Raw genomic sequence first — 20477 nt, forward strand, 5'->3', positions numbered from 1 at the left:
TAAACTGGTAACCTGTAGAAATGTTTAAAGTGTCGCCTATTGGGATTTTTAGGTACCAATGTTTGTCGCCATTCCACGAGCGTGCAAAATTTTGAAGCATGACATGTTGGGTATCTATTTACCCGACGTAACATTATATTTCACATTCAAGAAACAAATTGGGCTAACTTTCCTGTTTTCTTATTTTTTAATTAAAAAATTTATTTTTTCCCAAAAAATTGTGTTTGTAAGAAGCTGCGCAAATACGGTGTGATAAAAAATATTGGAATGATCTCCATTTTATTCTCTAGGGTCTCTGCTAAAAACAAAAATAGATATATAATGTTTGGGGGTTCTTTGTAATTTTCTAGCAAAATAAACTGATTTTAACTTGTAAACAACTGTCAGAAAAAGGCCCGGTCCAGAAGTAAAAATATAAGACTAGAGCTCCACCTTCTGGATAGTCCGAAGACCACATTATATACATGTAAAATATTTTACCAGGCTATATAAGAAAAAATAATATTTTTAAAATTGTATTTTTTTTTTTTTTTTGTTTTTGCAGTCCTGCTCAAAATAAACAAATATATATTCCATTCATTCATAAAGGGTAATTCTAGATCTGGATAAAAAAAATGTACTATATATTGCATCATCGCCTGTATTTGTTTTCCAGGAAATTTCATAAAGCACTGTCCCCGAACCTTTGTGTTTAGTTATAATGTGACCAGCTGCATTCCCACCTGCCGTTCACTGACTGAGCCAGACTCGAGAAGGAGCTTCAAGTTCTATACAATTGATGGCTGTGTCTGTCCCGAGGGGACCTATCTAGATGAAAGGGGCTTATGTGTAAAGAAGGAAGACTGTCCTTGCTACTATAAGGAATTCCCTGTACCTGCTAATGAACTCCTTCACGTGGGCCAACTAATATGGTAATATATGTTATATATGAAAGAATATCTCGTTTGCTTTGTAATATTTGTTCAGTGATCACAGCTATATAGCACATAGAGGTTGATTTACTAAAACTTAGAGAGTACAAAATCTGGTGCAGCTGTGCATGGTAGCCAATCAGCTTCTAACTTCAGCTTTTTCAATTAACCACTTCTGGACCAGAAGGATTTGCCCCCTTAATGACCAGGCCATATTTTTAGATTCAGCACTGCATTACTTTAATGGACAATTGCACAGTCGTGCGATGCTGTTCCCAGGGCAGCCATCAGAAATTGTGGGGCCGCTTACACAGCTTTAGGCCTGGCACCCCCCCCCCCGGGCCTGACCACCAACATTTAGCAGGGCCTGCCCATGGGCCATCCCACCAAATCCACGCACTCAGCCCCCCTCACACGTGTACGCACTCAGCCCCCCCTCACACGTGTACGCACTCAGCCCCCCCTCACACGTGTACGCACTCAGCCCCCCCTCACACGTGTACGCACTAAGCCCCCCCTCACACGTGTACGCACTCAGCCCCCCCTCACACGTGTACGCACTCAGCCCCCCTCACACGTGTACCCCCTCAGGCCCCCTCACACGTGTATACGCACTCAGGCCCCCTCACACGTGTACGCACTCAGCCCCCTCACACGTGTACGCACTCAGCCCCCCTCACACGTGTACGCACTCAGCCCCCCTCACACATGTATATATTTCACACACACATGTACAGACACGTACAGACACACACAGACATGTACGCACACACATAGTCACGTGTACACACACATGTACACTCACAGATATATACACACACAGACATGTAAGCACACGCACACACAGTCACATGTACACACACACAGACATGTACGCACAGTCACGTGTACACACACACACATGTACACTCACAGATATGCAAACACACATACTCACAAACACCCACCCACCCCCATGTACATACACAGACATGTACACAGACACACACACACGTACATACAGAGACACACAGACACACATGTACATACAGAGACACACATGTACATACAGAGACACACATGTAAACAACCACCCCCCCTTCAGTTGTACATAGCCCTTACTTGTAAGGTGGTCTTCCCAGCCCCCGCTCTTGTTTTCCCCATGTCTGTGACACAGAGAGGAGCTGCAGTCCGGGATACAGTACAGGCAGCACAGACGAGGAGTGCAAATGCAGGAAGTAGCCAGAGGTGGCAGCAAAGAGCCCGATGTGAGCTCAATCACAGTCACATAGAGACGCAGCAGCTACCGAGTCCCGACTCACACTCAAAGCCAGGACAGTCACGAAGCACCGCTGCATCCACCCCCGCCTTTTCCCATCCTCAACGGGCCCGTCCAGAGTTTCGGGCCCCTTACAAGTGTATGGGCTGTACCCCCCTGATGGCGGCCCTGGCTGTACCCAAATAAAATTGATGTCCTTTTTTCCCACAAATAGAGCTTTCTTTTGGTGGTATTTGATCACCTGTACAAATTTTTATTTTTTGCGCTATAAACAAAAAAAGAGCGACAATTCTGAAAAAAAAATATATATTTTTCACTTTCTGCTATATAACATTCCCAAAAAAAATTTAAAAATCTAAATTTTTTAACATTTCAGGCCAATTTGGTTTCTGCTACATATTTTAGGTAACAAAAAAAAAAAATCGCAATAAGCTTATTTTGATTGATTTGCACAAAAGTTATTGCGTCTACTAACTATGGGAAATATTTACGTCATTTTTATTGTTTTTTTTTGTACTAGTAATGGCGGCGATCTGCGATTTGTTTGCGGGACTGCGACATTGCGGTGGACAGATTGGACCCCTGACTGACATTTTTTACACTTTTGCGGGGACCAGTGACATTACTACAGTGATCAGTGCTGAAATATGCACTGTTACTTTAATAATGACACTGGCAGGGAAAGGGTGTGGGTGATCAAGGGGTTAAATGTGTACCTAGGGGCGTGTTTCTAACTGTGGGGGGGGGCGTGGCTTGTGAACTGACCATAGAGACCTGTGTTCCTATATAGAAGGATCACAGGAGCTCTGTGATCATTTCAGGGAGAAGAACGGTCAGCTGTGTTTACAACAGCTGAACGTTCTTCTCTCTCGGCGGGGAGCAATCGCGGGTGTCAGGCGGCAATCGGAGCCCTCTGCCCGCTGCATTGGCTTCCCCGCTGACAAGCGGGGGCGGGAGCGTGCTTTCCCCCAAACCAATAAAGAATTGTATAAATAAAACAACCCAATCAATATTCAAAAGTGGAATTAAAAGCAAAATATAAAAGTGCATAAGCCAATTATAAACATGCAAGTGCAATTCCATATAATATATTAATGAATCAAAATACCATAAGTCCATAAACCCTATCAATATTCTTTTAATATATTCTAGACCTGTGACAAGTGTGCAAACTTCCACTCTCAGTGATGTAAAGTCAAGTGCTATTGCTTCACAACATCCAATGTACACCCCAGTGTAATCTGCTAGTCCATCTAACACTCCCCTCCCCCCAAAATAACAAGTCTGCTAAACAAAGATTTCTCTTCTGCTCCTTCATCAAGAGTGTAGGCACTCTAATACAGATAGGGAAGGTGAAGTAGGCACTGGTATAAGTGGATATTGGGTGTAAAATATTCCTTAAAGGAATGGTGCTATATATGTGAGTGATTACTTAGTGAAAAAAATAATTCCTTTAAATATAAATAATAAGATTAATCCAAGTCCTCAAAAGAGGATGTGGGACAAAATATATAATTCAGTGGATATAATACATAGAAGGTGCATATACCTTATTTCCACAATTTCAGTGCCCCAATTTTTGTGCAACGCATTTATAAATAATAGAAATATTAAGGTACGGTATATACAATAATAATATAAAATTGTAAAAAGTGATTAAAGTTTGTGCAGTGATAAGACAAAACAATATTCTCCATTCGGGTGCTCCACCTTGTGGCTAATGGTAATCAATGCTGCTTACCAGATTCAACCAGGTCACACAGACCTCAAACGCTTTTGATCCTATTCAAATAGGGTTGATCACTCCTCCATCAAACTCCTCCACATCTCATCTCTTTAGTATTTACAATGGAAATGGGAAACAATACAGGAAAAAACTCCTCCTTCTCCTCACTCCTCCTTATATTCAAACACTTGCGGGTCTCAAGCAGATATATAAGAAGACAATATGAAGCCAGAAATAGTGTAATACTTTTTATTTTTAATGAATAAAAAAACTGTAAAATTGGCTGCTTACATTTGGTAGTGCCCACCTGGCACAGGGCAGAGAGCGCTAGTTGCTATATCAAGGGGATGTATGAGTACGGTTGTATCCTCCTCTTGCACAGTGAAAGATCCTCTGTGCAGCCTTTGTAGCATGGCAGCAGTCGGCGTGCGTTCCAGTGCCCTAGGCGGAAGTGACATCGCTGGCCCTCGCAGCTTCCGGGATTAGTGAGGACCACCCTAATACAGATGGTGTGTTACTGGCCAGTAGGGATGGGCGAACGGTTTGGCCATAGCACACAACCGTTCGCCGAACACCCGAATTTGCAGGGTGTTTGTCCCGAAGAACACCTTGCAATGTACTGAGTGCAGCACAGTGCATTCTGTGCCCTGATTCAGCAAAGCTTTGCCCAATCAGGGCACAGTGTAGGCTGGTTGTTAAGGAACGGGGCCGGGAAGCCGGCCGCCATGTCCTTAGCAGCCGATGAGTCATCAGCTGTCATCCGAAGGGCCTGGTGTGGAGTGGGGGGGGGGACCCCATGCTGTTTTTTTTTCTTCATTTTTTAATAGCCATTAGCCAGCAATTGTAACCGCCAATCATTTTAAATGGGATTTTCTTCTTTAAAAATTTCATTTTTTCTGTAGCATGTTCTGTATATGCTACCAATGCGCCACTTTACAGGTACATTAAGAGGACCCCCCAGGCACTATATTTAACCACTTCCAAACCGCCCCTGCAGTTTTACATTGGTACTTTGATGTTAAATATCAGTGTTATGGCAGCAGATATTATTTTCTAGATTTTAATAATATCTTGCAATGCACCAATGGTTCTTCAATATACTCACTGTATTATTGTGTTGATTTTAATGATGCACATGTATGTTCTTATTGTAATTATAGAATTAAAGTTTTGATTTTGATTTTTTATACACATGATATATTATTGAGTTATACAACTTATTCGTATGGTACCATTAAAATCCCCCATAGCTCTAATTTTTTCCTATCTTTATTCTTTTTCCTCCTTTGTGTCTTATAGTCTTTATTTTGTGTTGTGTTCATTTCCATCCAGGAACCCTTCGGTGCCCCTTAGTGGCTACATTTGGGCCCCTGGTTCTGTTCTTAATTCTATTCTTACAGGTTTGGAGGACTCTTGGCCTTTGGGTCCTTCAAAACCACATTTAGGGATACTCCCTACTATTTTATTATGTGCATTAATGTTGTGAACTCTATTTGACTTAGTGAGGTGCACATTCCTTTACATTTTATGTTCATTTTCTTCTCTTCACATACAGCAACTGCACAAAAGGAATGCTAAACTGCACACAGACATCAAGACCAGGTAATCTAGAATCTGATGATAAATCTATGATTTCTAATGTTGACAAAGTATTGCAGGCGTCTGACTTACAAATAATTTATGGATAACAACATAATAATAATCATAATAATAACAATAATAATAACCAAATGTCTTTCATAAAGAATAGATCACACATTAATTTTGGATTCGGGCCTATTCACGCTATATTCATTAGAGTGCACTTAGCAACCTTGTCTAACACAGTCCCAATGCATAGACTGCGCTGCAGTGGTGTGTGCTGAAAAAAAGTACAACATGCCTTTTCCATAGCAACCTGCTGCAGTGAATAAAGATGAATTTTATAAAGTTATTATTCATTATTCATTCATATTACAAATTCTTGCACTTCAATTCCATAACATTACAAATATGAGTGAAAGGATGAAATGCATCACAAATCTCAATGTTTTTTGTGAACAATAATTAACTTCATCAAGAGTAGATTCTACTGACAGGGTATCCATATGATGAAAAATAGCAAGTTAGAATACAATAATAGTGATACAGTCATACATTCATCCTCCAAAATATACATTTAGTCGCGCCTCATGCTGCTTCTAACTCCCCCACTCTAAGTCCTGCTGTTAGTAGCCAGGGAGAAATTGATACTAAGTCAAATTCAGTTACTTACCCTGCTGCATTTAAAAAAAATAGGTATTTGGGGGGCGTGGCCAGCGCGGGATGGTGATGGACGCTTGAGCTCTAGCTCCGCCGGCCGACGACTCCATCCAGCGTCATCCCCAGCGACGTGAACAGGATTTTCACCTCCATCTGACTCCGGCTGCTTGTGGCTACACACCGCGATGTCCCGCAAGAGGAAGGATGTAAAGGGACCGAAGAAACTGACGGCGTTCTTCCCGATGCCGGCCCGAGGCGGTCGACAAGATGGCGCCGGCGCTCCGGGCCTTGCCGCCTCGGGGAAGCAAAGGGTACATTACACCGACCTGCCAGAAGATACAACCCCTTCTGGCACTCAGCAACCAGGTACCCTTTCTCCTTTCGCTTCTGCACCATCCAGCCCTGCATGTACAAGCCCGGCCAAATCTAAAATACGGCTGGATCCCGCAGACAAGGCCTCACAGCCTGGGAGCTCGAGTAACCCACTACTGCCCATCTCCCTGGGGTCCTCTCCCTTCGCTGCCTTCCCCACAGCTGGCCAACCTATCATGGACACGGCATTAAAGGACATGATGTATGCCCTCCACACCTCCCTCCAGGCAGATATAGTCTCCCTTGCTACTAAGTTTTCTGCTGAAGTTCTCTCATTAGGGGAAAGGGTTCACACTGTGGAATCCTCTGTATCTGAGATTGTGACTACAGTAAATGATTTGGTGGAAGCGCATGAAGAAAATTTGGATGAGCGACAATGGCTGAAAGCTAAAATCGCAGATCTGGAGGACCGCTCCAGAAGGAACAATCTTAAGATCCGTGGCATTCCTGAGACTGTGCTTCCTGCTGAGCTACACAAATTTGCCACTGATGCGTTTTTAGCGATTTTACCTGGAGCGACTCCCCTGGAGCTGACGATTGACCGTATACACAGGGTTCCTAAACCCCCTTTTCTCCCGCAACATGTGCCACGCGACACGTTGCTCCGTGTGCACTTCTACCAGACCAAAGAAGCTATCCTGAACAAGGCTAGGTCCTTGGGCAATCTACCTGATCCCTACTCCGCTATACAAATTTTTGCAGACCTGTCTAAGCATACTCTGGACACACGTAGACAACTTTCTACTATCACCAAGGCTCTGCGAAACCACAACCTGCCGTACAAGTGGAAACACCCCTCCAAGATCTCGGTGGAGAGGAATGGAGAATCATACATGATCACCACGCTAGATAGGGGCATATCCCTGCTTCACTCATGGGGCATCATCCCCGACCCAGTACCCCCCCCGGGAGCAAAAAAATCCCCGAGCAGAGTTCCCCCACAATGGCATTCCATGCCGCAACGCACCTCGAGAGACACTTGATTGACTGGGCTCGCAATCCTGTTTTTTTTTGTTTTTTTCTCTCCGGACTTTTTTCTGGAATCCTGTTCCACTCCAAGCTTGTCGTCTAGAGGCGTTTAGCCCGTTTGGCTGTTGAACTGTTCTCACCCCCGACTGGAAACGGCTATCCCAGCCTATGGTTTCCTTCTGCTTTTGTGTTCTATGTCTGTATTGTCTGGTCTTGTGTTGTTCCTTTTCTCCCTCTTCTGCAGGTGTAACAGACTCTGATCTGCCTCGAGAAGATGTGTCTGTCCCCGGAATCGCCGGGATACCCCTCAAGATCCGCATTTCTGCAAGATTCCTCTACATGACTACAGGAGACTACACTGTCAACTCCCGACTCTCCACTCATCCATCTACCTACACTATGTCTATCGATGGTTCCGTGAGTACTGATCCCTCGCACTCACCTCCACGCACACATGACGGTTAAAATTCTATCTGTCAATGCCAACGGCCTCAATCACCCAGCTAAGCGCACTTCTTTGTGGCGCACGGCCATTAAGAACAGAGCTGCCATTGTTAGTGTACAAGAGACTCACTTCTTAGACCAACATGCTCCCCTCTGTTCCCATAGAGAATACCCCACAGTTTTCACAGCCTCTTGCTCTAAGAAACGGAAGGGTGTACTACTGGCCATACACAAGGACTTGGATTTCGAATTAATCACCTCAGTCACGGACGCCAACGGCAGATACTTGATCATAGTCTGCTCCATTGATGGATTTACAGTAACTTTGGTCTCTATATATGCTCCCAACGTTCACCAACTCCGGTTCCTGAATAGAACTATGACTAAAATCCGTTCGGTCCAAAAAGGCCCCTTGGTGCTGTGTGGTGACTTCAACCTCCCCCCAGACAGATCTGTGGACACTTCAGCTGCCACCACCAGATGCCTTCCGTCTTTGCAAAATTTCATCCACAAGCATGACCTATATGACATCTGGAGGTGCCATCATCCCTCCGATAGGGAATTCTCCCACCACTCTGTGGTGCACAACACGTATTCGCGTATTGATGTTATCTTGTCTGATTTGACTTTACTCCAAAGGGCAGTGGACTCAGAGATAACCCCGATCACATGGTCCGATCACGCCCCAGTGAGTGTTGAACTCTCACTGTCACAAAAACCCAAAGCGACAAAACCCTGGAGAGCTAATGCTGCTCTGCTCAAACGCCCGGACAATGTCGATTTTCTGAAGAACTCCCTAATCTAATTTTTTGAGACCAATCAGGGGTCGGTATCTGAGTCCGCGACTCTTTGGAACGCCCACAAGGCATTCAGTAGAGGGGTACTCATTCAATTGCAGCGTAGGACAAATAGGAGACGCTCCCAATTGGTAGATAAACTCACGAAAGATATTGCCGCTCTGGAAACCCAGAACCAGACCAAACCCTCCACTGACTTAAAATCCAGACTCTTGACGCTCAGACGAGAACTCCGCACTCATCTCCTAGACACTTACGAACGTAACCTCCAAAGAGCCAAGGCGACGTACTACGCCACCAGCAACAAAGCTGGCAAGCTTTTGGCTGCCAAGCTTAAGGGACAACGTACTAAAACTAAAATCAATTCCATCGTCCACCCCCATAGGAACGAACGACTGCACGACCCTAGGGACATAGCTAACGCGTTCAGCAGCTACTATGAATCCCTCTACAACTTGAAGGATTCTGTTCCCTCCCCCCCCACCTCCGACCATATAAAGCAGTTTCTAGATAGTATTTCACTACCTTCCCTCTCGCCCGTACAAACCACACAACTTAACGCCCCCTTCACAGTGGAAGAAGTTCAGGCAGCCATAGGGTCCTTGCCGACTGGGAAATCCCCTGGCCCAGATGGCCTAGTAAACGACTACTACAAGAGCATGACAGACATACTGGCGCCCCATCTGTGTGCGGTGTTCAATGCTGCCGCAGATACCTCAGCTTTCCCAACGGAGATGCTTGAAGCTACCATCGTGACCCTACCCAAACCAGGCAAAGACCCGTCAACCCCACAAAATTTCCGTCCCATCTCTTTGCTTAATTCTGATATTAAAATTTATGCCAAGGTAGTCGCTAATAGACTGATGCCACTGATGCCAAGCCTAATACACGAAGACCAATCGGGTTTCACGTTAGGTAGACAATCTGCTGACGCGACCAGAAGACTTATAGATGTTATCCACGCTGCACACTCCAATAGAATGCCTTCTCTGCTCCTATCTTTGGATGCAGAGAAGGCATTCGATAGAGTCCACTGGGGATATCTCCAGGAGGTTCTCCGCAGATTTGGTATAGATGGCAGAATGCATGCTGCTATCCTGGCGCTATACTCCCACCCGACGGCTCGAGTCCTGGTCGACACATCCCTCTCCTCACCTTTCCATATCACAAACGGCACACGGCAAGGGTGCCCCCTATCGCCCCTGGTTTTTAATTTAGCCATTGAGCCCCTGGCCCAAAAAATGCGTACAGACCCCTGCATCACCGGGATTCATGTGGGACCTCAGGAACACCGCATCAGCTTATTTGCTGATGATGTTATCCTGATGGTATCGAACCCAACATCATCCCTTCCACGAATCAAATCTATTCTGGCAGAATTCGGGGAAGTCTCGTTGTACAAAGTGAACGAGGCTAAATCGACTATGCTAGACATTGGTATAGATGGAGTAACTAGAAACCTTCTCACTAGATCGTTTCCATACAAATGGGCGGACGACGGGGTTACTTACCTAGGCATAACCCTCACCAGATCCACCAACCTCCTATTCCAGGCAAATTTCCTCCCCTTCAAACTCCAACTATCGAAAGAACTTCAGAACCTAGCGAAATTTGAGTTGACATGGTCGGGGCGACTAGCCGCCTTTAAGATGTGTACACTACCCAAACTGCTGTACCTTTTCAGGTCAATTCCCATCCCCATCCCCAGATCGTTCCTTCTAGCTTTGCAGTCGATGGTGTCCCGCCATTTATGGCAGGGGAAGCGTGCCCGTTGTGCGAGGGGGATATTAATGAAGTCTAGAGAAGCAGGGGGAGCCTCTGTGCCCAACCTGGAAGAGTACTACCTGGCAACCGTCCTTTCGCAACTTCGCACATGGTTCCAGAGCTCCCCAGACACTGTCTGGGGGAAACTGGAACATCTAGCTCCTCGCGGAGACCTCGTCTCATGGCTCTGTAGTAGGCAAACTAGGGACAAGGTCCCAGCGTACTTGCCTCCGACCGTCAGTGCTTCGATCGCGGCATGGCTGCGACTGACACACTCGCGATGGAAATTCACCCCGCTCACGACTATTTCTCTACCTATACTTAGCCTCCTCCAGGTAGTCCCAGACATGAATCTGGGTCACTGGACAGACCATGGAATCACCACTCTAGACGCCCTATATACTGGTGGTATCCTTAAATCTTTCCCACAACTGTCTTCGGAGTTCCATGTCCCCAAGACCGAATGGTATAGACATGTCCAAATCAAATCCTGCCTGCAGCGCAATCCCCAATTCAGGGCCAACATCCCGAAGAGAATTTGGGAATTCCTCACGTCTTCCTCTCAGAGGGCGAAGGGTATCTCCACTATCTATCCTATTTTAAGCGAAAAAGGCGTTTTCTCCAAGTCTCCTCCCCTGCTCAAATGGGAACGAGATTTGGGGGAGTCCTTCTCCCCTCAACAGTGGTCCAAGGCCCTATCCCTGAGTAGTAAAGCCTCCTTGAGTGCCTCCATTAGAGAAATGCACCTTAAAATTCCACTTAGATGGTACCTCACACCTGACATAATAGCGAAGTTCCATAACGACACTCCTCCGACATGCTGGCGTTCCTGCGGCAAAATAGGCACTATTAAACATCTGTTGTGGGACTGCCCACCAATCCGCGCCCTCTGGTCTGAGGTTTTCCAGCTGCTAACCTCTATTACTCAGCTACCCCTGAACCCGACACCGGAACTGGGACTTTTGAACTTGACCATAGAGACTATCCCAAGACCGCTCCGTAAACTAGTACTGAACGTCCTATTCGCAACTAGACTGAGTATTACTAGAAAATGGAAGAATAGCCAACCCCCTTCCCTCCAGGACATCGTCCACACCACCCAACTGCACCACACGTACGAGTTGCTTGTAACCCCCAATTGTGAGTCTTACCGTAAGGAAAAGGACTTATGGTCCAACTGGGACCACTGGTATAATCTGAATATTTGTGTGTAATTTGATTGACGGCCGCTAGATGGCGCACTCCCACTGTTATGTGATTTCCAATGGAATAGAGTGAAGTAGTCATGCTCCAACCCCCCATTTGATACCTGTTATGGATGATGTAAGCTTTTCAGTTTAAGGGATCCTGTTTTACGATTATTACCTGTTTGCTGTTTCACAAAAGCTGTTACACGTATTATTATTATACATACCTGCTTATTGTTATACCCTGTTGTTTGAAAAATTTTCAATAAAAAAGATTTGAAATGAAAAAAAATAGGTATTTAACCTCCAATAACTACATAACACATAAATGTGGTGAGCATAAAGGTAAAATAGGGAAACAGAACTTTAAAAAAGAAAAGTATTGCAGCCACCTGACAAATGCTCCCATAGAAGCAGAAGGTTGTGTGCTCAGAACGCTCTCACTGCGTGCTCCAGGCAAGCTAACTGACCTATCATTGACAGCACTGATTGCAGCTTCTGAATGGGAGCCAGTGGGATTGGCTCCTGATTGTGTGACCACTGTGAGAGCCATTCACAGCAGTCACATAATGCAGAAGCTGAGCCGCCTCCTGGACATTAAAGTGTTACTAAACCCAGAACCCTGCATTCACTATAACTGGTCTCCCACAGTATATAGAACACGGAAATGCAATTATTTTAGTAAATTTAAACTACTAAATACCTTTATCATTAACAGTACATAGTCTTGTAATTTCTATCAGTTCCTGATGACGCTTGTAGGAGGAGTTTCCATACAGCACTGAGCTGTCCTATGAGGCGTCAGGGCTTCTGACCCTCTGTCTGGACATGTCTGGACAGTGCTGATTGGCCCTGTGCTGATCACATGCACTTTCCTAAGAAAAAAAAAAACAACCTTTCTAGCAATACACACCAAACTGAGCATGTGCAGGCTGACTTCAAAGGTTCTGTCTTATGCGGACATGTTTTGGACTCAGTGGAAGAAGAGGAGGATCTGTGCATACAAGATCAAGTCGCCTTTTTACACAATACAGAGGATTTACCCCTTAGGCCCCATTCACATAGGGGCGATCCGACTTCGGGTGGCGACCTCCGAGGTCACGGTGCGAGCAGCGTGCCGCGACCTCGGAGCGGCCGCCACGGACTTCATACCATTGAAGTCTATGGCGGTCGCCTCCGGGTCGCCCCAAAGAAGCTCCAGACCCTTTTTCTAAGTCGGAGCGACTTGTGTCGCTCCTATTAGAACGGGTCCGCAGCTTCCCTATGGAAGGCGACCTACGGCGACCTGTGAGGCGACCAGGTCGCCTCACAGGTCGCCTTAGTGTGAACGGGGGCTTAGATTGCACAATGAGTATAACAAGCATGCTTTCCTGCACAAACAGACTGATTTTACTGTTGTGGGTTTAGTAACACTTTAAAAGCCACTTAAAGGGCTGTCCAGCAGAAGCCTTAAGGGGGTCAGTAAAGCGTCAATAATTACATAGCTGCACTGATTTGGGTCCTAAATAACATATTTATCTGGAGTTCAGCTTTACTATTTTCACTTTAATAAAAGGATACGTTTACCTTTCGTGACATGTTACACCCATATTAAGGGTATAACGAGTAACATGTAACAAACAAACTGGCCCTTGCACCTCCCCAATCCCCGATCTGACAGCTAACGGAGGTTCTTCCCCTCCCCCACTAGCTGACACAATTTAAAAAAAAGTGGCCAAGTAGCCCATCTGGGTGCGTCACTCATTTACACTATCCTGTAAATGGAAAACTTCAAGGTCCAGCAGCCTTTGTGGCTGTCGGCTTGTAGTTTTCAATGAACTACCATGGTGCTCTACAGTTCATTCTCTGTTCCTGTCAGATTGTATTTGCTTGCCCGTACAAGATGTATGGGGACACAGATACAATGGCAGATCTGCTGGAGACCTTCATGGCACCAGCTATCTGCTGATCGCTTTTGCAATGCTTTACAGGCTCCAAACTCTAAAGTGTATGTGTACTACAATAATGAACTTCTCTTATTTGCTCCTTTTTGGTGTGCTAATTATATAATTTAAAGACTTTTGGCATGTGAGTTCAAATAAGTGCAAACATTTCTGTTGATCCTGCCACAAATATAGCAAGCTGTACACTCGTCTTCTACTGTACTGGTATCAGTTAACATTATTATCAGCCCTGTCCCTTCCTGTCCTAAGGTGACAATGCTGTTCCTCAATAGCTACAATATTGTAAGTGAGTGTTGTTACCCTAGGACAGAAAGTGTGTTACTGTCACAATCACTAAGTGAAAATAGGGGAAAAAAAACTTTAAAAGAGAAAAGTAATTCAGCCACCACATCTAGGAACTGGTAAGCTGCAACCTATACAATTTGTGTTTTTTTTTTTTTGATCTGGATATGCTTTAGGTAATACGTGTTTAATATTTACTTCAAGATTGTGAAGATCTATGGAAATATTAACAAAGGACAGCCTACTGAATCACTGATAGGAGGTCTGAGGGCATACACTATACTGCAGACTACCAGACTACCCTGGTCCAAATTATATACTTCACCCAACTTCACTCTGAATACCGTACTCTGTTATATACTACATACCACCAATCATCACATTGGGGTAGATTTACTACAAGTGAAGATTGCAAAATCTGGTGCAGCTGTGCATAGAAATCAATCAGCTTCCTTTTTTTTTTTTTTTTTGTTAAAGATTATAAATTCAGGGACCCTCAAACTATTGCCCTCCAGCTGTTGCGGAACTACACATCCTATGAGACTCTGACATTTAAAGACGTGACTAGGCATGATGGGAATTGTAGTTCCTGAAAAACTGGAGGGACATCATTTGAAGACCCCCTGCCTTAATTGAACAAGCAGAAGTTAGAAGATTGGCTACCTGTAATGTTCTGGTACCTTTGGGTACCCTAATTACTCTTTCATAAGTGTATGCGCCCCACCATTCTCTTTTGGTAAGGTGCACATACACCTTTAAGACTGATGCTGTCATCACTGAGCGCCGGACTGGATGGCTATTTAGATCGCCGGCTCTCACTCACATGTGTTCGTTCAAACTGCTTTGTGCCTTGATGCTAACCTGTCTTGAAGCTCACATGCTTGCAAGCATACCTCGCTGTCGGAACCACGCTGCGCTGATCCCTGTATCCCGCTACCGGATCATCCGCTCTTGCCGAACCTCTCCTCTGCTACATTGCTATTAGTGATAAGTACCCCACAGGGGAAACCTCTATAAACTTTATACTAAAGCTTACACTATCTAGCTCTGCATACTAAGGACTATTACTACATCTGCATTATCTAAGATTGCTAGCTCTTGAGCCTACTACCACCTGTTCTTGCACTGGGTTGATCTCTCTTGTATGTCCACCTGCTACTCTGTCATCTACTACCATACATGATTGCTAAACCTATCTGCATCCCATCTGCTACTATCTTACTTTCAAGAACATTTCCTTTCAAGTGTCTGTCATCTACCATCTCTACCCAACCTGTCTCTTCAGCCTATCATCACTGTGTTACTATATACATAAGTCACTCTAGGAAACATCTTATTGAGTGTGTGTATTTACTTGCTGAATTGAGATCATCCACACATGATGAGTCATTGAGAGTTGGGAATGGTGTCTCAGCGTTTCTCTACATGACTACTGAAGTGGAATATTTCTGCAGCTGAAAATCCACATCATACGTAAAACGCAGAAGCGTTACACTACCATGCAGAGCTGCACAAGATTTGCATTCTCCAGTTTTAGGAAATTGACCCCAGTGTTTTTATTTTATTAGAGGAAAGCAATTCATATCACTAGATATCTAAAATTTAGCCCATTTAATGAGCAGGCACACTTTTGCTGGTGTAAAATTGAAATAGAATTGTAATAATGACTGATTCCATTCTGTACTATCACTATCATACATTATAGAGTGTCCTCCTTCAATGGTTTACGTTGATTGTGATCACGTTGGTGAACATGCGCAGGGAGCCCAATGTCCTCAGAGCTGTGATGCAGTTCAGTGTGTAAGTATGTATTTTTTAACCACATATTGCCTATTGGTTTTATTAAAGAGAGAAAGTTAAACAGGTATTGTCTAGGTACACAAGCCTTGTGTATTATTACTTAAATCTCTTGTGTATTTCTTTCAAATCTGAGCATTGATCCAGCATGAAACAACTCCTACACTTTGTTTCTTTGCAAAATTTTCTTTAAAAAAAAAAAAAAACTGTGCATGCTGCTCTCTCCCTCCTTGTGGATGGTGACTGGTTTTTTATCCAACTGTAATTTTCCATAGCTCTGCTCTCTGCACATTTTGTGTGCAGGATAGTGCCATCATGACACTGCTATTTTTACGAGATAAAATCAAAAGAATTTGGTGCCCAGAAAGTGCACTTATATAATTTTTACTGCGGCAGGTCAGCTCTGTCCCGCGACATGACCTACCTGTACGTCACTTATTTTTATTTTTTGTTTTTATTAAATATATTCACCTTCATACTACACCCTGAGCCTTTTCTTTTTATTTAAATTCCTTCATGTGGCATGTTGAGCAATCTACTCTGTTGGAGGAGAATTCCAGTATTGTTATCTTCAGACTTCCAGGCTTTCCAGGACTAGGAGTTCTATGGATATATATCTTATTGCTGTCCTATAACTTAGACAGCACTTGGCTCTGGGGAGTTCGAATTTTACCTATAAGGTGGAGGACACATATGCACATGTGATTATTACTGTTCATCACAGCACTGGAACACTTTATATATCGAAACGTGAATGGACTTTTTTGTGGTTTTATTGTACTAATTTTCTCAACACTGGGATACTATACAGAAGTTTGCACTTTAATGTTTTCATTTAGCGCTGCAACATTTGTATTTTTAGCACCAGTATATGGGCTTTACACTGTTTAAGGGCCCCACAACAATGGACCAAAATAATATTGATTTGCTCTTTAACCAAAATTACAATGAACCTTTCTTAAATTCTTAAAAAAAAAATGAATTAACTCAAAGAAATGAAAACCTTATATTAAATACTCTATAGATTCGGTCCCTGTACGGGCCACCAAAAAAAATAAATAAAAAATAAATACTCTATAGAGAAAATACTGTTTTAATGTAAGGTATCCAGTAACAACTTAAAGTATATAAATTATAGGTTCACATTAGGGTTTGTCTATCAAAAGCTATTTTTCTTACAGCTGTCAATTTGTAAAAAATGTTGATGCAACCTATGTATGTGTAATGTACAGTAGTGATGGTCATCTTCAGCTGATGTGCACACTACTTAGTTGTAGTAGTGTACACACAATAAACCTCCAGAAACCTGTGAGGGGGGGCCCAAGGTTTCAACTTCCTAGGTATTTAAACAAAGTTTAATCCCGCACAATGGCTGTCAGAATACAAAAACTACAACGGGAGATGCATCTATTCACACTGTATAGGATTGATAGAGGAATCTGTTCCTGCAGACTAAACCAAAAAATAACTGTGTAAGGCCAGCTTAAGCAGTTCTTGCTTATTCAGCATTAAAATATGACAAAGAGTGCAAATACAGTATCTACATATACAACCCTAAACATTAAAATGTGCCTAAGCATGTAGATCACAAAAAGAGATTGTAAATGCCTTCCGTAAAAAAAAAAAATTAACTTTTACTGCTCAGAAAACAAATGTCGCTCCCAACTGGCATTTCACAAACGATCATTTTCATCCTGTAGGTATAATGTCGACTGTAGTGATGATGAGTTGGTGTGAAAACTTGAAAGTAATTGTAATAAAAAATAAAAAAATAAAAAAATCTCTCTAATGTATACAGTAAATGTAAATATGTCCATTGTGCACATGAGCCACATTTGCCTGTATTTGAAAATTGTGTAATTATCATCAGACAACTCTACATGCAGATATTCATGAGGAACATTGTCAGAGTTTAATGTTAGGTAGCCCTATAAATTTTGTTTTGAAGATGGAAATGCTAGACTGCTGCATATTGTCCTTTCATAGCATCAGAGAGTCATTTTAGTTTAAAAAAATGAAATTGGTCTTTTTTATCAAAGCAACACGGACATAATAAAATGATAAATGTTTACTACACTGGTAATCTCAAAGTATGCTAAAACTGCACAAACCTAGTTAGTCAGGTTGAAAAAAAGACACAAATCCATCCAGTTCAACCAAAAAAAAAAATCATACAATTCCATATACACAATCCTATACCCACAGTTGATCCAGAGGAAGGCGAAAAACCCCAGCAAAGCATGATCCACTTTGCTACAGCAGGGGAAAAATTCCTTCCTGATCCTCCTAGAGGCAATCCGATATTCCCTGGATCAACTTCCCTATAAATGTTGTGTACACAGTTAGTACACAGTTATATTATGTCAATTTAGGAAATAATCCAGGCCCTTTAAAAGCAATCTACTGAGCTGGCCAGAACCACCTGTGAAGGGAGTCTATTCCATATTTTCACAGTTCTTAATATGAAGAAACCTTTCCATATTTGGAGATTAAATGTCTTTTCTACTTGACATAAACAGTACCCCCTTGTCCTATGTGATGACCTTAAAGTGAATAACACTAGTTCCTCTAATCTTTCCTCATAGCTGAGCTCCTCCATGCCTCTTATCAGTTTGGTTGCCCTTCCCTGCACTTTCTCAGGTTTTTGAGAACTGGTGCCCAAAACTGAACTGCATATTGCAGATGAGGAATAAGATCAGGAACAATATTAATTGTCCTAAATTTAATTATAACAGTAAATAGAGCAGCGCTCCACAATATTTTTAAAAGTTCCTAGTCCTCCACCAATTGGTGATAAAGAATGCAACAATCAGTGAACAGTTTCCTCTGAGTAGGATTATTTACAGCTTCAGTCCTCCACCATTAAAGGTAAATCACCCTTTGTGCTCAGTGGATTAAATCCCCTCAGGATACCGCACTTACTGCAAATCAATGCCTGTGAATTACTGATAGGCAAACTGCACTTTTTTTTCAATCATCCATTCAGGTGGATTCTTCAGAAATTTTCTTTCCCCGCAGCTGTCATTCTTCTAAAACTGAAGGCAAGAAAACAAAGCAAGACCCATAGTGCAATCCCGTTTATCAAATGTATTGCTTATGTCTTCCTATTAAAATACATATTCACAAACATAGAAAGTTGATCGCTTTATCACAAGTGTTAAAAATTCCAGATGTCGGTTACAGACTGTAATAGAGGGAAGCGCATGCAGACCTCAGGCAATATCGCTTTATTAAGGGACAAACAGTACAGTTAAAATGCACTCACATTTCCTTCCTTATTGCACAAGCATATCGGCATGTCAACAGAAGCTCCTCGCTCCTCCCGTCCCTCCAGGTTGTTTCACTCCGGTCTCCTCTCTCGCAGCTCCCGCAGCTATGACCCCGCTCTCCCTTACTTCCTGCTCACGGCTCCCCCGCCGGGTCACTATGTATCAGTACTAGTGCGCCTGCGCACCAGTCCGCCGTCATACACCGCTGCACGAGTGAGCCAAAGCCTCGGCCGAAGCTGTAAGCAGTATGGGGCTATGGAGTGGAGGGATCCACAGGGGTATACTGCTTCTGCTGGTTGCCACGGACAATGCGTTTCGGAGGCAGAGCCTCCTTCTTCCTACGAAAACCTCCTCCCTATATACCTGAAAACCTCCAGCCCTAATTGTTTAACTCTTTCTCTTAAAGGGCCAGTTTCCAATTGTTGTCTACCTTGACAGGAGAGGAGGAGCAAGGGGCTATCCATTTTTCGTGCAAAAACGCATACAATAAAATATATTCCATATATTACATTCAATATCATAAGCTTATTGTAACGCTCCTGCATTTCATGTATGGTGTGGATTTTCAGCTGCAGAAATATTCCACTTCAGTAGTCATGTAAGAGAGATGCTGGGATACCATTCCCAACCTCAATGACTCATCATGTGTGGAAGGTCTTAATTCAGCTAGTAAATACACACACTCAACAAGCTGGTTCCTAGAGTGACTTTATGTATGTAGTAACACAGTGATGGAGATTTAAGAGACAGGTTGAGTGGAGGTGGTAGGTGACAGACACTTGAAGGTAAGACAGTAGCAGATGGATGCAGGTAGGTTTAGCAATCATGTATGGTAGCAGATGACAGAGTAGCAGGTGGACATACAAGAGAGATCAACCCAGTGCAGGAATAAGTAGCAGTAGTCTTAAGAGCTAGCAATCTAGATATGCAGATGGGATAAATAGTCTTTACTATGCAGAGCTAGATAGTGTAAGCTTAGTATAAGTTTATAGAGGGTTCCCCTGCGGGGTACTTAGCACTAATAGCAATACAGCCGAAGGTTGGTTCAGGAGGAGCGGATGATCCGGAAGCGGGATGCAGGGATCAGCGCAGCGAGGTTCCGTCAGCGAGGTATGCTTGCAAGCACGAAAGCTTCAAGCCAAGTTAGCATCCAGGTAAGGGTGTTTGAACGAACACATGTGAGTGAGAACCGGCGATTTAAATAGCCATCTAGTCCGGCGCTGAGTGATGACAGCTTCAGTCTTAAAGGTGTATGCGCACCTTTCCAAAAGAGAATGGTGGGGCGCATACACTTGTGAAAAGAGTAATTTAGGGTACCAAAGGTACCGGAACATTACACTTATATATCATTAAAACTATAGAACTCTAAAACTCTAAAACTCTAATAGACCACAACATCTTCAACTTCTTGGACATCATAACAAACACCAATTGGCATTCAGAATCATTCTAATATGACATATCGGATATGGAAAAGTTATTCTATATGGAAAATTACTCCAATAGAGATTCTATAT

At 43.3% G+C, this 20477-nt stretch overlaps 1 protein-coding gene across 1 annotated transcript in view; it reads left to right on the forward strand.

Moving 5' to 3' along the window:
* LOC309565955 (mucin-5AC-like) overlaps window positions 1-20477 on the forward strand; it is a gene marked incomplete at both ends in the record, with an annotated part of 316230 nt that overhangs the window by 208847 nt on the left and 86906 nt on the right. The window contains 3 exons of the mRNA XM_082270984.1: window positions 656-911; window positions 5451-5497; window positions 15600-15694. Coding sequence (XP_082127110.1) covers window positions 656-911; window positions 5451-5497; window positions 15600-15694 — 398 coding nt within the window. The remainder of the gene's footprint in view (window positions 1-655; window positions 912-5450; window positions 5498-15599; window positions 15695-20477) is intronic.

Source organism: Pelophylax lessonae (genome assembly GCF_965119305.1).
Source record: "Pelophylax lessonae genome assembly, chromosome: 10".
NCBI lineage: Eukaryota > Metazoa > Chordata > Amphibia > Anura > Ranidae > Pelophylax > Pelophylax lessonae.